Here is a 15,417-nt window from a genome sequence, read left to right as displayed (position 1 = left end):
AAACATTCCTGGCAATAAAACTGTTTCTGATTCTGATTCTGATATTATTTGTGAATGTGATGTCTGAGGGTGTTAGTTACAGTGTCTTTGACTTCTTAAATTCTGATGTCAGGAATCAACAAATCCTCGACAGACCCAAACATGAAAGATTATTATTATATTAGTTTTTAAGAGTGTGATAAATTATTTGTTGACAAACGCTTGGTTGTAAAAAGCAACAAGTGATATCAAACTGCTCATTTCTCTGTGACGAAGATGTTTGTGAAGAAACTTTTTTGTGCTTATTTTATACATTTGCTTTGTATTAAATGCTGAAATAAAGACAAGAGGAAAATACTTTTTTCATATTTGTTTATTCATCATGTAAACATTCAGTTTGTTCTCACACACATCGGTAAAGTCTGTGAAATGACTCTTGATCAATGATCCCAAGGACAGATTCACTTCATCCACACAATCAGAGGACCTGAGACTCAGCCATGTTAAAGATGATGAGTTTCTCTCTTCATAAACGTGCATCGGAAGAGAAACAACAGTAGAAAAGCATCAACAGAAATATTAAATCAGACATTTAGAGCTCGGCGAAGACTACAATGTTATCAAACTCAACAAAATGATAACAAACGTCATCATGAGAGCCTCCATGGATAAACAGACACTGGAAAGAGCGCCACCTACAGGAACTCAAACATGTACAGAACAACTCGAGAAGATGTTGAAGTAGCAGCCAGAATGTTTGACTGACAGCTGATCTCAGTGCAGCGAAAAATCGCCTCAACAATCAGCTCTCAGACAAACATGGAGACTAAATGAGTTTAACCCTCAAATGACTGCTGTCTATTTTGGTTTACAAAACTCAGGACCAGTCATTCCAATCTTCTTGCTGACTCCAAACTCCTTCATGAACACAAGGCTGACTCCAATCATCTTCTTCACAAATCTGACTCCAATCATGTACAACATAAGACTGACGTTTTTTCCTTGATTTAGATTTTTTTCCCCCACCTAATACTGTCCGCCATGCGTTTGGATCCACTGTCCTTCCCTGTGAATCCGTTAAGAATCCAGCCCTGGCCTCGGCCTTGACCTCTGCCATTGGAGGCGATAGTGAATCGTCCACACCTCTCAATGCCAGTGAGACGTATCGCCATTCCTCTTCCATGACGTCCAGTAGTTTATCTCTGACTTCTGAAACGGCGTCTGTCACGTCCTCAAAGTGCCTCCGAGGATGGGGGTTGATGCTGGATGAGTCTGTGGACTCACTGAGGGGTGACAGTGAGGGGTAGTTGTGTAGAAACTGGTTGAGATCCTCTGTCTGTGAGATCTTCTTCAGCTCAGCGTCGCTCTTCTTCAGCTCAGTGATCTCCTGCTCCAGCTTCTCCTGAAGCTCTTTAACTTCACTCAATTCAGTTTTCTGCTGGGATCTGACCTGCTGCTCCAATTCAGATCTTCTTTTCTCCATGAGACGGATCAGCTCAGTGAAGCTCTTCTCACTGTACTCCACTGTTTCATCAGCAGAGACGTTGATGTCCTCCACCTCCTGATGGAGCAGCTTCAGGTCTTTCTCTCTGTTCAGGATTCTCTGGTAGATGTTTAGTCGACTCACCTCCAGCTCTCTCTGCCTCTCGGTCCTTTCTGCTTCAGCTGAGACTGTGTCGTGGCCTTTGTGTTCATCCACAGAGCAGAGATAACAGATACACTGCTGATCAGTACGGCAGAACATCTTCATCACCTCATTGTGACGAGAGCAGATGTTCTCCTGGAGCTTGTTGGAGGGGTCCACCAGCTTGTGTTTCTTAAATGTTGGCGAGTCATAATGAGGCTGAAGATGTTTCTTACAGTAAGAAGCCAGACACACCAGACAGGACTTGAAGGCCTTCAGTCTCCTCCCAGTGCAGACATCACAGGCCACATCTTCAGCTCCAGCATAGCAGTGATCAGCAGGAGCATCTTGGAGTCCAGTCTTCTTCATCTCTTCCACTAGATCTGCCAACATGGTGTTCTTCACCAGGACAGGCCTCGGTGTGAAGTCCTGCCTACACTGAGGGCAGCTGTACAGTTTCTTCTCCTCCTCTTTATCCCAGTGGGTTTTAATACAGTTCATGCAGTAGTTGTGTCCACAGGGAATAGTCACCGGATGCTTCAGGAGATCCAGACAGATGCAACAAGAGAAGGTCTCCCGGTCCAGCTGAACTCCTTTCTGCGCCATTTTATCGCTCAAAAATAACGACTGGCTGGCGTCAAATAGTCCAAAACTTAGCGGTTACCTCCTAACTCCTAGTCTTAATCACTTTTCCTTGACCTCTGTGAAAAACGTCTACAGAAGAAGAAGAAAAAAAAGAAAAACTGGGAAGGTGAAATCACGAGGAGTTTGGAAAAGTAAACCGCGTTGTTTCGAGCATGCGACTCCACTTTCACCAAACTACGCAGTTGTAGTATCTTGACTTCCGGTTCAAGGAAGTGTCGCTTGTTGATGATGTCATTCAGATAAGAGTAATAAAGATGGACGCATACTGCGCCGTATACGATCACACGAGTACCGAGTGTTTTACTTAGACAATTAAATGTCAGTACACACACGTAAATATCACAGTAGTTATGAGGCGACGGCCAGCGGACGTTAGTGACGTCAGTCCGCGGCGGTTAAAACTAAAATGTTGACGACAAAAAAGCGCGCCTTAGATACTTCGTCCGTGTGCTGAAGCTGTCGGCGTTTCTCAATTCAAAGTACACTGAGTACAGACTTGTGTTCTTTTGGAGTCTGGACTTGGGAGTCCAGACTCCGGAGGACGGGAGGACGGTCTTTCTGCGATTGGAACAGCAGCTTACTTGATGACGTCACCACATCAGCTGTTCTTGCTCCTGAGTTTACTCTAATTATTCACTGTACATTATTTGTTAGTCAAAAACAATGACAACCCTGTTTTTTAATTATTCTTTAAATATAATTATTTTATTTTGAATTATGTATATATATATATATATATATTTATATACACACCATTAAAAATATTAAGTTATGAATCTTAACCCTCAGTCAAACTCAGGGACATGCGGTCAGGGGAGGCAGGTGAGGCAGAGCCTCTGAGGGTGTTAGTTTAAGTGTCTTTGGCTTCTTAAATTCGGATGTGTCAGGAATCAACAAATCCTCTACAGACCCAAACATGAATTATTCTGATTATTTGATTAGTTTTTAAGAGTGTGTGATAAATTATTTGTAGACAAACTCTTGGTTGTAAAAAGCAACAAGTGATATCAAACTGCTCATTTCTGTGATGAAACTTGTTTGTGCTTATTTTATACATTTGCTTTGTATTAAATGCTGAAATAAAGACAAGAGGAAAATACTTTTTTCATATTTATTTATTCATCATGTAAACATTCAGTTTGTTCTCACACACATCAGTAAAGTCTGTGAAATGACTCTTGATCAATGATTCCAAGGACAGATTCACTTCATCCACACAATCAGTGTGACCTGAGACTCAGCCACGTTAAAGATGATGAGTTTCTCTCTTCATAAACATGCATCGGAAGAGAAACAACAGTACAAAAGCATCAACAGAAATATTAAATCAGACATTTAGAGCTCGGTGAAGATTACAATGGTATCAAACTCAACAAAATGATAACAAACGTCATCATGAGAGCCTCCATGGATAAACAGACACTGGAAAGAGCGCCACCTACAGGAACTCAAACATGTACAGAACAACTCGAGAAGATGTTGAAGTAGCAGCCAGAATGTTTGACTGACAGCTGATCTCAGTGCAGCGAAGAAACGCCTCAACAATCAGCTCTCAGACACAAACATGGAGACTAAATGAGTTTCACAGTTTAACCCTCAAATGACTGTCTACTTTGGTTTACAACTCAGGACCAGTCACTCCAATCTTCTTCATCAGAATAAGGCTGTCTGCAACCATTTCCATCACGAGGCTGACTCCAACCATTTCCATCACGAGGCTGACTCCTATCATTTCCATCACGATGCTGACTCCAACCATTTCCATCACGAGGCTGACTCCTATCATTTCCATCACGATGCTGACTCCAACCATTTCCATCTCGATGCTGACTCCAACCATTTCCATCACGAGGCTGACTCCTATCATTTCCATCTCGATGCTGACTCCAACCATTTCCATCACGAGGCTGACGTTTTTTCCTTGATTTAGATTTCTTGGTCTTGACCTCTGCCATTGGAGACGATCGTGAAGCGTCCACTCCTCTCAACGCCAGTGAGACGTTTGGCCATTCCTCTTCCATGAATTCCAGTAGTTCATCTCTGATTTCTAAAACGGCGTCTGTCACGTCCTCAAAGTATCTCAGAGGACGGAGGTCGATGCTGGATGAGTCTCTGGACTCACTGAGGGGTGACAGTGAGAGGTAGTTGAGTAGAAACTGGTTGAGATCCTCTGACTGTGAGATCTTCTCCAGCTCAGCGTCGCTCTTCTTCAGCTCAGTGATCTCCTGCTCCAGCTTCTCCTGAAGCCTTTTGACTCCACTCACTTCAGTTCTCTGCTGGGATCTGACCTGCTGCTTCACATCAGATCTTCTTTTCTGCATGAGACGGATCAGCTCAGTGAAGCTCTTCTCACTGTGCTCCACTGTTTCATCAGCAGAGAAGTTGATGGCCTCCACCTCCTGATGGAGCAGCTTCAGGTCTTTCTCCCTGTTCAGGATTCTCTGGTAGATGTTTAGTCGACTCCCCTCCAGCTTTTTCTGCCTCTTGGTCCTTTCTGCTACAGCTAAGACTGTGTTGTGGCCTTTGTGTTCATACTTGAAGCAGAGATAACAGATACACTGCTGATCAGTACGGCAAAAGAGCTTCATCACCTCATTGTGACGAGAGCAGATGCTCTCCTGGAGCTTGTTGGAGGGGTCCACCAGCTTGTGTTTCTTAAATGTTGGCGAGTCATAATGAGGCTGAAGATGTTTCTTACAGTAAGAAGCCAGACATACCAGACAGGACTTAAAGGCCTTCAGTCTCTTCCCAGTGCAGACATCACAGGCCACATCTTCAGGTCCAGCATAGCAGTGATCAGCAGGAGCAGCTTGGAGTCCAGTCTTCTTCAGCTCCTCCACTAAATCTGCCAACATGGTGCTCTTCCCCAGGACAGGCCTCGGTGTGAAGTCCTGCCTACACTGAGGGCAGCTGTACAGTTTCTTTACATCCTCTTTATTCCAGTGGGTTTTAATACAGTTCATGCAGTAGCTGTGTCCACAGGGAATAGTCACCGGATCCTTCAGGAGATCCAGACAGATGCAACAAGAGAAGGTCTCCCGGTCCAGCTGAACTCCTTTTTGCGCCATTCTATCGCTCAAAAATAACGACTGGCTGGCGTCAAATAGTCCAAAACTTACCGGTTACCTCCTAACTCCTAGTCTTAATCACTTTTCCTTGACCTCAGTGTAAAACGTCCACAGAAAAAGAAGAAAAAAAAGGAAAAGCTGGGAAGAAGAAATCACGAGGAGTTTGGAAAAGAAACCCGCGTTGTTTCGAGCATGCGACTACGTAGTTATGAGGCGACGGCCGGCGGACGTTAGTGACGTCAGTCCGCGGCGGTAAAACTACAATGTTCAGGAGATGGACTACAAAAAAGCGTGTCTTAGATACTTCGTTCGTTTGCTGAAGCTGCGTTCGGACCAAAAAGCGAGTAAAGCGTTGTCGTATGTATTTTATTTGTGAATAATTAGCTTCATTTGAGCCGGAAAGGGGTGTGGTTTAACTGTAAAAACAGTTATCATTTTCGCTAGCCACCGTGGAAGAATTAACCACTATGTCTGCTCTATAGTTGTTGTGGACATCCCACAAACGTCGGAACATTCAACACCCTCGTGTTTGGGTTCATAACATCACCCGGAGGCTCACACAACTCGGTGACTTTCACGGACTACGTCTGGATAACTGCCGCTTTTAGCGCTACTAGAGTAGCAGCATTAGCATCACCAACGGCATGACGTCAGTGATGACGCGGGAGCATCTCAACACTGATTGGCTTTCGCAACCCAGCGTCGGGCGATTTTCTTTTTTCCAAAACTTTATTAACAACATTAACAAGCTGGTTCGATTAATAAATGGACGAAGCAGGAATAAAAATGAAAGAAGGAATATAAAAGTGAAGCCAAGGGGTTGTCACAAAGTACAAAGCTTCTAAACTCTCTCTGTGTTCAGTTTCAAACATGCTGAATTAAATACGATCTATCACTAACCCATAATACTCTTTGTTGTAATGTAGATTATATTCTGATCATAAGAAGATGCACTTATATACTTCCGGGTCATTTTACTTCGTTAGGAACCTTCTTAACCAAAAAGTATTATTCAATAAGGAATAGTCCTTTAATTCATTCCAGTAAGAGGAGCAGTTTGAGGGACTGATTACTTTCAGAAGGTAGAATAATTTGTTTTGGAGACGGCTCAACAGTTTTCAGAATTATCTCTTCTTATTCTTCCCTAAAATACAGTTTGATCAACATTTTTTAATGATAAAAATAATTGTAAAAAATACAGCAGAATAATATATGAATGCGTCACTGCTGTATAAGTGATGAAAGTCTAAAATAATTGTACTTATTTGATAAAGTCCTTTAATTCCGCATGGACTCGTTTACTGATGGAGGTCATATCAGGACTAAACCGAGACCAGATAAAAGTTCCTCACTGTCACTTTCAGGGGAGACAGCTCATGGCTGTTTAAATAAATTGTTTGAATGTCTGTCAGGCTCTGGGATCAAGTAATGCTTTAGGGATCAGTTTCACCTGCATTTAGAGTTAAAGTGTTAAATAGAACCCTTCAAAAGGCAAATGCATCAATTTGTACTAGTTTTCAGTCGGTCCCTTTATTGTTCAAATAGAAGAAACAACTCCAATGCGAGTTAATATTTTAAATATCACTGTGTCTGAGAAAACATGACTGAATCCAGAATGAAACTAAAAACCCAACCGTCTTTGATTTGCTTTTATTATCTCGTCCACTCGTGTTGATGAGGCACTTCGCGTGTTCGATGGAATATTTGCAATTCATATCAAAACTGCCTGTGGCGAGCAAAGAAATGAGCAACACACACGTCGGCACGGAGTCACAACGCTTCTCTGAAACCCAACGGTTTGCTGTTCGTCAGCCATGTCGCTCGAAAATGTATAAAAATCAACTGGTTGCGGCTTGCGATTTCAAAGATGCTAAAAAGTTACACAAGTTACACAAGCAGCGACGCAAAAATTATGATTAAGTGCCTGAAATCTCACAGCGAGTGAACTATTGTGCGTCTGTTATTTAGGAAGTAGTCGATGAGTGAACAAGGGAGTGAGCGTCTCGGGCCGGCGAGGCCTCAGCAGTGGGACTCGGCCATCCTCTCGGGCCGAGCTGACTGGCAGGTGGCGGGCGGCGTGAAGACGTCGGGGTCGCTGATGCCCAGGTGGAGGTCGAAGAAGCGGGTGGAGGTGATGACGCTGCTGTTCTTGGCGTAGGTCTCCTGCACCGGGTAGCAGTCCTTCAGCGTGTAGACGCCCACCCAGGTCTCATCTGGAGGGGGGACATGAACAGACAAGGACGTTTTTATTTTATATATATATCAGGCATGAAAACGGGTCAGGGGTGAAAAAGGTGAGAAGGATAGGCGCGCGGGGTGCTGGTGACTTCCACGAACATCGATGTTGGACGTTGTATAATAATCTATAGTTCCTCCATTCTGACACCAAGTCAGTGGGGCCTATAATAATAGTAATATTGTATATAATATAGTTATTCATGAACCAACTTCCTTTTTTTTTGGGCGTGAACAAGTCTTCAAGTCTTGAGCTCTGCTGAGCCTCGAGTCTGTTCCTTGAGTCTGTTCTGCCTCTACCTGGTTGTCACGATCTTCTAATCCAGGGGTGTCAAACTCATTTTCACCGAGGGCCACATCCGCCTCATGGCTGCCCTCAAAGGGCCGGTTGTCACTAACACGGTATAATTCTAACTACTCCAGAACATATTGTTAAATAACTGTCTTTGCATTTGTTTGTTTATTTAGGTGTACTTATATAAATGTATAACTATATATGCAAATGTATTTAATATTATACAATACATCTATTTAATTTAATTCTATTTATTTTAACCCACATTACTTTATCAAAGATCAAACAAACATTATTACATTAACTTTGTTAAAAGCTTTTTCACAGTTGAGACAGGTGGTTCTCTACTGGTCTGGGTAGTGGTTCTCTACTGGTCTGGGTAGTGGTTCTCCACTGGTCTGGGCAGTGGTTCTCCACTGGTCTGGGCAGTGGTTCTCCACTGGTCTGGGGCAGTAGTTCTCCACTGGTTTGGGCAGTGGTTCTCCACTGGTCTGGCTTTGGGACGCACTATCACCCCTGAATGACAAGCTGAGACCTAAATCGAGGGATATTTTTAACTTCTCAAATGTATTTCATGAAAAGATGTTGCAGTTTGAACCTGAGTGTTCAGAATATCACAGTATGCACAACACAACTATTTAGTCATATTCCCTTTTACAGTCAATTATGAACCAACAAGTGAATCTTAAGGACACAAGAATGCCGTCACATAAAATGACGTGGCGGGCCACATTTGGCCCGCGGGCCACGAGTTTGACACGTATGTTCTAATCTATGCCATACCTGCCATAAATATCATGATACTGATACAATACCATAAAACAGTACCATAAATACAATCCTGGTATATTTATCTATAATAGTAATAAATAAAATATCTGTATGGTTCACTTTTACCAACTTTTCAACACTTAACAAATGGCAGTATTATTAGTATTAGCCTACAAGATATTAATGAAACTACATGGAGCCATCATAGCATTGATTATCACTATGAGACTGTTAGTCTGTATCTGACCAGATGATACAGAGTTCATCAGGATGAGCAGCTGGAGAGTTACAGTAACAGAACTTTACAGACTGAACTTAAACATTTCACTTCTGGCATCTTTTTTAATTTTTAAAGCCGAAAATTCCGCCACTTAACGGCACTCGCTGCGTAGCGTGCGCAGACAGCTCGACACGGAGCAGCGCGTGCGCTCTGATCGCTTTTTTAATGAAGTATCGATACAAAAAATATGCTAAATCACATCGCTCTTAACGTACGGGTACTTTGTTAGGATCGCTACACCGTGCAGCGCGACAGCAGCAGATAGCGGGCTAACATTCAAGCTAACCTAAACCACCAAACGCTGAAAACATCTTGACGCTGATTGGCCGAGACGCGACACGTGCCCATCAAAGATGTTCTATTGCGAAAAGCACCACTCCACATTTTCTCCGTGTCCCACTCCAATCTCATAAACGCCGGCCGGCCAATTGACCCCCTCCCCCAAAACAAAAACTCTTCGGATCTACACGATTCACGTCAGTCACCTATTTTGGTTTCAAAACGGCGAATTTCGCCGAAAGGTGAGGGATTCTCATGCCTGGTATATATATAAATGCAAGTACAAAGAAGTCTATTCACATGCTGTGCGTGTGTGTCGTTTGTGCGTGTGTGTTGTTTGTGTGTGTAGTTTGTTTGTGTGTTTGTTGGCCGACATGCAGAGGTCCGGCAGAGGGCCGTCTCAACAAACACTCACAGGTCTGAGCCGACACTGACCACTGACCCCGGCCGATACCTCAGAGGCTTTACCGGGACGAACTCGTATTCAATGTTCAGAAATCTACAACGGGGAACTTCTGGAGTTACAAGAAGCATCTTTTTCTTCCATATCTTTCTGAACTCTTTTTTTCATCCAGTAGACCAGGTTTAAACATTATTTCAATATTATGAGATTTTAAAAAAACGTCTTAATACTCCAGAATGAGCCTGAGAATCTTTTACAATTGAAAGTTTTAGAAAGTCTTTCTCTAAACTTGTTAAACTAAGTGTGTGTGTGTGTGTGTGTCTAAAATCAAACATGGGATTTGTGGCAGCAGCAATCAGCAAGGTCAATCGTAAAAAAAAAAAATCACGATTTGACTAACTAAATAAATAAATAAATGAATAAATGGAGGGGTTGGCCTGTGAGTGACGGTGAGAGTTGCGCAACGTTACCTCGTGGATGTTCGAGACCTCCAGCGCCGTGTGGATCAGCCGTTTGTACATGGGGTGTTTGGTGTCTTTGCCTTTCTTGTTCAGGTCCACTGCCTGCAGACGCAGAGGAGGGGTGGAGATTTAATACCACTTTATAGAGAAACATGGAGGGTAACTGATGAGACGCGATACCTCGGAAGGGGAGGACGGGTAATGAGATTTATCAGAATTTTAATAGAGCGGGGAGAGAAGGAGGGAGGAGACGAGTGGACGGCGATGTAAAGGATGAACGGGCAGACAAAGGAGATATTTTAGGATAATTGTGGGTCGTTATACTTGTGGAATATTTAGACACCAAAGAAGTCCAACGAAAGTGATAAAAAGTTGTCAAAATGGACTTAAATTAACACTTTAATTTTTTTAATGAATTAACTCATCTTTGACGGTATTAAATAAGTAAATAAATCAGGGACAATTTAAGATTAGAGCATGGGTAAGTAATACAGTGACCTGTAAATCAAGCATTGAAGAGTTATCCAACAGGAATAAAACCTCCTGCAGTAGATTAATCAACCTTCTGCATCTCAAGTGAAAAATTAAGCAAAATACAAGCACTCCAAAAATAAAAAAAGATCATAAAACTGCTGAAAATTATGTTGGTTTTGGCTTTCAAGAAGTTTCTTTTGAAAAATACAGCAAATAGCCACAAAAAATAGGTTAAACTACGTGGACCGATGCTTTGAAGCCATCTTGGATTACTCTATATTCACTGAATGAACTTTATGCTATATTAATGACTTTAAACTAGAGATTAAGACATACACTCATGTTCACAATGTTTAATGGAGGGAATAAATCAAGAGATGTAGACTCATTTTCTCAGAAACTTCTATACAACCGGAGGAGTCGCCCCCTGGTGGCCAGTAGAGAGAATACAGTTTGCCGCTCAGAAACGGGAATGGGACAAAGGAAACTCTTAGGAGCCCTTGAAAGGTCCTTTTTTTAAAAATATAATACTGACTGCCTCTTAAATGTGGTTCACAGACCTGGCCTTCCCCGAATATCTTTAAATCCACTTTGATGAGGTCCTCCTCTGAACCATCCGTGAAACTTAAGATGTCACTTTCATAAATCGCAGCCAAAAGCTAGACCGTAATAACGCCGGAGCACATTTAATGCCAAGGAGGAGGCTTCGCTTTAGTGCACTTTGTGTGAGGAGAGGCTGCGACAGATGTCAGGGGGGGGGGGGATGTTTCATCTGCACACGTTTCTCCTTCAAGTACAAAGTGTGGTTCAAGGCGAAGGAGGAAAAACACGTAAGAAACATCTTTGTTGTTAAATTAGACCATCAACACAAAACCGGCGGGGAACGCCGACGTATCCCGTCAAGGAATGTAGACGTGAAGGTTTATTAGTTTGGATTGTTGTGGCATAATCTGTCAACATAGTATTTAATTCATTATTTTGCTCTTTCTGAGCCTGGTTATAGGGACACAAATGTACATTAAAGTTACATGTTATGCACAATCAGTAAATTCCTTTAGGCCTAAATATGACCGAATCAACTATCTATTAGATTTTTTTAATTGGTATAATTAATGGTGAAAAATACAGTTATTAACACGTTATAAGATGATGCTAGGAAAATAAAGCACACATTGGGAAGACTGTGACAACCAAAATAATGATAGCAATTACAAAAAAACACTTTTCAGACAGAATTCTGGGTGTGTTTAATGAATCCATTGCAGTCGCATGTAATGCAACAATGCTCTAGGATAATAAAAAAAGATCAATTAAAAAAAGAAAAAAGGTGCCGTGACATTTAAAGTTCAGGTGAGTGGGTCCACATGTCTTTGGTTCATAATCGTCACACAGCGAGAGACCCAGGGAGCACTGACGTCACAACAGAGCAGCAATGGGAGCCACTCCGGCCACCTGTGCCTGCACGCACGCACAGCAGCCCTCTGCCTCTCCTCTGAGCTCGCGCATCCGCGTGCTTCCCAAATCAATTAGGCAAAGTGTGCGACACCGGAGCCAATTAGTAAAGACGCGGGGTTTGCGAGCAAAAAATGCTCCGGGGCCAAACGGTGAGACGACAAGTCGCCCCCCACCCCCACGTGACCCACACGTACGCAACTCGGTGTCACCCGTCACGTTAATGCCCACCTCGTAGATTCGTTCCAACAAAGAGTCGGTTGTGGAAGGCCAGCACGCTTAGCATGCTAAGCTAACGGCCGAAACCAAAAGCGCCGCCAGCTCAAGCCGTCACGTAGCTCACCTGTCGGCTCACCTGGGTGAAATGTACCACCAGAGCGACACGCTGGCGGTTGTTCCGTCCGCCGCCACACGACGCTAACGACCTGGGGGCTCCCTGCTCGTTTTGTTTTGGAGGAGGGCGCCATGTTCACGGCTAAGCTAACACTTAGCTAGCTAGCTAGCGAGCTAGCAGGTGCTGTAACTGAGGCAGCGCGTGCCGCCCCTCGCCCTCCAAAGAAGAAGGAGCTCACCTTTTGTCTTTACTGTGTCACCGACACGGTGGCGGCGGCGGCTGCTGCAGGAAATCCGCAAAGGATTGAGGGGCGAGGTGGCTCACATTAGTTTGTCTCCAGGCTGTGGATGGAGTCCAGCTGGAGGTAAACACAGAACCCTAGCGGTGGGGTGACGGTACTGCCGCAATGATGTGACCCGCCTTACTCTGCCTCTGATTGGCTGATAATTGTTGCCCGCGTTAGTCAGATTGGTTGGGGAAGGTCTGAACCCCCCTACTCTTCCTCTGATTGGCTAGTAATTGTTGCTTGCGTTGGTTGGATTGGCTGGGGAAGGTATGACCCGCCTTACTCTGCCTCTGATTGGCTAGAATTGGTGTCTGCGTTGGTCGGATTGGTTGGGGGATTAGTTTAAGAGCATTCATGTAAGACAGGGGTGGCCAACCAGTCAGAGACTAAGAGCCACATTTTTTACTGTGTCACCGCAAAGAGCCACATCATACACATATGTGTGCGCGCGCACACGCACACACTGTTGTGCACCGACAGATATGCTAGAGAGGTTCAGGTCATTTATGTTCGCTTTCTCTCATTCCAGGCTTCCTGATTGTTTTCACCTGTCATCCCACCTGTCTCCTATGCTCATCAGTGTCAGCCCCGCCCCTGATTGGTCCCACCTGTGTCTTGTTACCATGTGCTTAAATTCCCCTGTCTCCCAGTGTTCCTTGTCAGTTCGTCTTGTCTTTTGCCATGATCAGGTCAGGGTATTTTGTGCTCTTGAAAAGTTTTTGATCCCTCACTACGTGAGCGCTTTCATTTGCTCACTGCAGAACTGAAAAATAAAGTACTTACAAATACTTTATCTCTGGGTCCCGGGTCTCAGAATCAAAAACCCGATGCTTTGTCTCGTCTTTACGATCCCGAACCACTTGCGGTAGAGCCCAAGACCATCCTTCCACTTAACCGTGTGATCGGAGCCTTTTCCTGGCAAGTGGAGTCAGACGTTAAAGAGGCAAATGTCATGAATCCAGCACCTAGCGAGTGTCCCAACAATCTGCTGTTTGTTCCTGAGGCTCTTCACTCCAAGGTCATCCACTGGGCTCACTCATCTGTGCTTTCGTGCCATCCGGGAGTAGCAAGAACAATGTTCAGGATTCAACAACGTTTCTGGTGGCCATCCATGAAGAAAAATGTGGCCGAGTATGTAGCGGCTTGTCCGGTGTGTGCGTGTAATAAGACCTCATCTCAAGTTAAGATGGGCTTGCTCCAGCCGCTGCCGATTCCCAACGTCCTTGGTCACACATTTCGATGGATTTTGTGACAGGATTTCCTTCATCCAGAGGCAAGACTACGGTTCTAACAGTGGTTGATCGATTTTCAAAGATGGCTCACTTCATCCCATTGACCAAGCTTCCCTCTGCCAAAGTCACCGCAGAGGTCATGATGAATCACATATTCCGGATCCATGGATTCCCTAATGACATTGTTTCCGACAGGGGTCCACAATTCATTTCCGCTTTCTGGAAAGAGTTTTGTCGACTCATAGGTGCCACCGTCAGCCTGTCATCAGGATATCACCCTCAGTCAAATGGACAGTCGGAGCGTCTGAACCAAGAACTAGAGACTACGCTACGTTGTCTCGTCTCCCGGAACCAGACCACCTGGAGTGACCACCTCACATGGGTCGAGGTTGCCCACAATACCCTTCCTACGGCGGCCACAGGTCTCTCTCCATTCCATTGTGTCAATGGTTTCCAGCCTCCACTTTTCCCTAACAACGAGGAAGAGGTGATGGTTCCATCGGCACATGCCATGATCAGACGTTGTCGCAGAGTTTGGGCTGGTGCTCGCCAGTCTCTTCTCCAAGTTCAGCTCGGATGAAGGCTGTTGCGGACGTTCATCGCAGGGTCGCTCCTCCTACAGTCCAGGCCAAAAGGTTTGGCTCTCTACCAAAGACTTACCACTCCATGTCGCCTCAAAGAAACTGGCTCCGAGATTTGTGGGTCCGTTTCCAGTGTCCAGAGTCATCAACCCGGCGTCGACGCTTGCAACTCCCAGGACCTTGAGAGTGCACCCAACGTTTCACGTTAGTAGAATCAAGCCGGTGTGTGAGAGCACACTTGTTCCCGCCTCCAAGCCCCCTCCACCGCCCCAGTTCTTTGAAGGGGGTGACGTTTACAAGGTCCGTAAGCTACTGGAGGTCCGTAATAGGGCGAGGGCAAGCAATTCCTGGTAGACTGGAAGGGTTACGGTCCTGAGGCTAGAAGCTGGATAGCTGCTTCATTTATCGTAGACAAGACTCTTATCCACGACTTTTACAATCAGCCTGGGCCATCAGGAGTTGGCCCTAGAGGGTACTGTTGTGCACCGACAGATATGCTAGAGAGGTTCAGGTCATTTATGTTCGCTTTCTCTCATTCCAGGCTTCCTGATTGTTTTCACCTGTCATCCCACCTGTCTCCTATGCTCATCAGTGTCAGCCCGCCCCTGATTGGTCCCACCTGTGTCTTGTTACCATGTGCTTAAATTCCCCTGTCTCCCAGTGTTCCTTGTCAGTTCGTCTTGTCTTTTGCCATGATCAGGTCAGGGTATTTTGTGCTCTTGAAAAGTTTTTGATCCCTCACTACGTGAGCGCTTTCATTTGCTCACTGCAGAACTGAAAAATAAAGTACTTACAAATACTTTATCTCTGGCTCCCGGGTCGTGCAATTGGGTCCTACTTCCTAAGTGTCTGAGTTCGTAACACACACACACCTCTGATCAGCCAGATTTGTTGTAAATGTCACACACCAACATGATAATGACAGAAATGGACTCCTACAGTACTAAGACAACAGGTCTGTCATGTTCAACAATGAACATTGTGTACACTGTCTCACGCACACACACACAAACACACA

The 15,417-nt window shown here is 44.4% G+C and overlaps 2 protein-coding genes across 2 annotated transcripts; both read right to left on the bottom strand.

The window, feature by feature from the left end:
- Positions 1–334: 334 nt before the first annotated feature.
- LOC130198013 (E3 ubiquitin/ISG15 ligase TRIM25-like) lies at positions 335–2,770 on the bottom strand. The gene has a single exon (XM_056421047.1). The coding sequence runs from the start codon at positions 2,207–2,209 to the stop codon at positions 857–859; it is 1,353 nt and encodes a 450-aa protein (XP_056277022.1). The 5' UTR covers positions 2,210–2,770; the 3' UTR covers positions 335–856.
- Positions 2,771–3,345: 575 nt separating this feature from the next.
- Positions 3,346–5,482, bottom strand: LOC130198124 (E3 ubiquitin/ISG15 ligase TRIM25-like). The gene has a single exon (XM_056421213.1). It carries the CDS (start codon positions 5,314–5,316, stop codon positions 3,874–3,876), a length of 1,443 nt encoding a protein of 480 aa, XP_056277188.1. The 5' UTR covers positions 5,317–5,482; the 3' UTR covers positions 3,346–3,873.
- Positions 5,483–15,417: the final 9,935 nt, after the last annotated feature.

The sequence above is a fragment of the Pseudoliparis swirei genome, chromosome 8 (assembly GCF_029220125.1).
Source record: "Pseudoliparis swirei isolate HS2019 ecotype Mariana Trench chromosome 8, NWPU_hadal_v1, whole genome shotgun sequence".
Classification (NCBI taxonomy): Eukaryota; Metazoa; Chordata; class Actinopteri; order Perciformes; family Liparidae; genus Pseudoliparis; species Pseudoliparis swirei.
Note: the sequence above shows the minus strand (reverse complement) of the source record. Positions and strands in the feature narration are given on the sequence as shown.

Bases quoted from the DNA above. Each gene is read 5' to 3' on its own strand.
- LOC130198013 (XM_056421047.1), bottom strand. From the start codon at position 2,209: ATGGCGCAGAAAGGAGTTCAGCTGGACCGGGAGACCTTCTCTTGTTGC.
- LOC130198124 (XM_056421213.1), bottom strand. From the start codon at position 5,316: ATGGCGCAAAAAGGAGTTCAGCTGGACCGGGAGACCTTCTCTTGTTGC.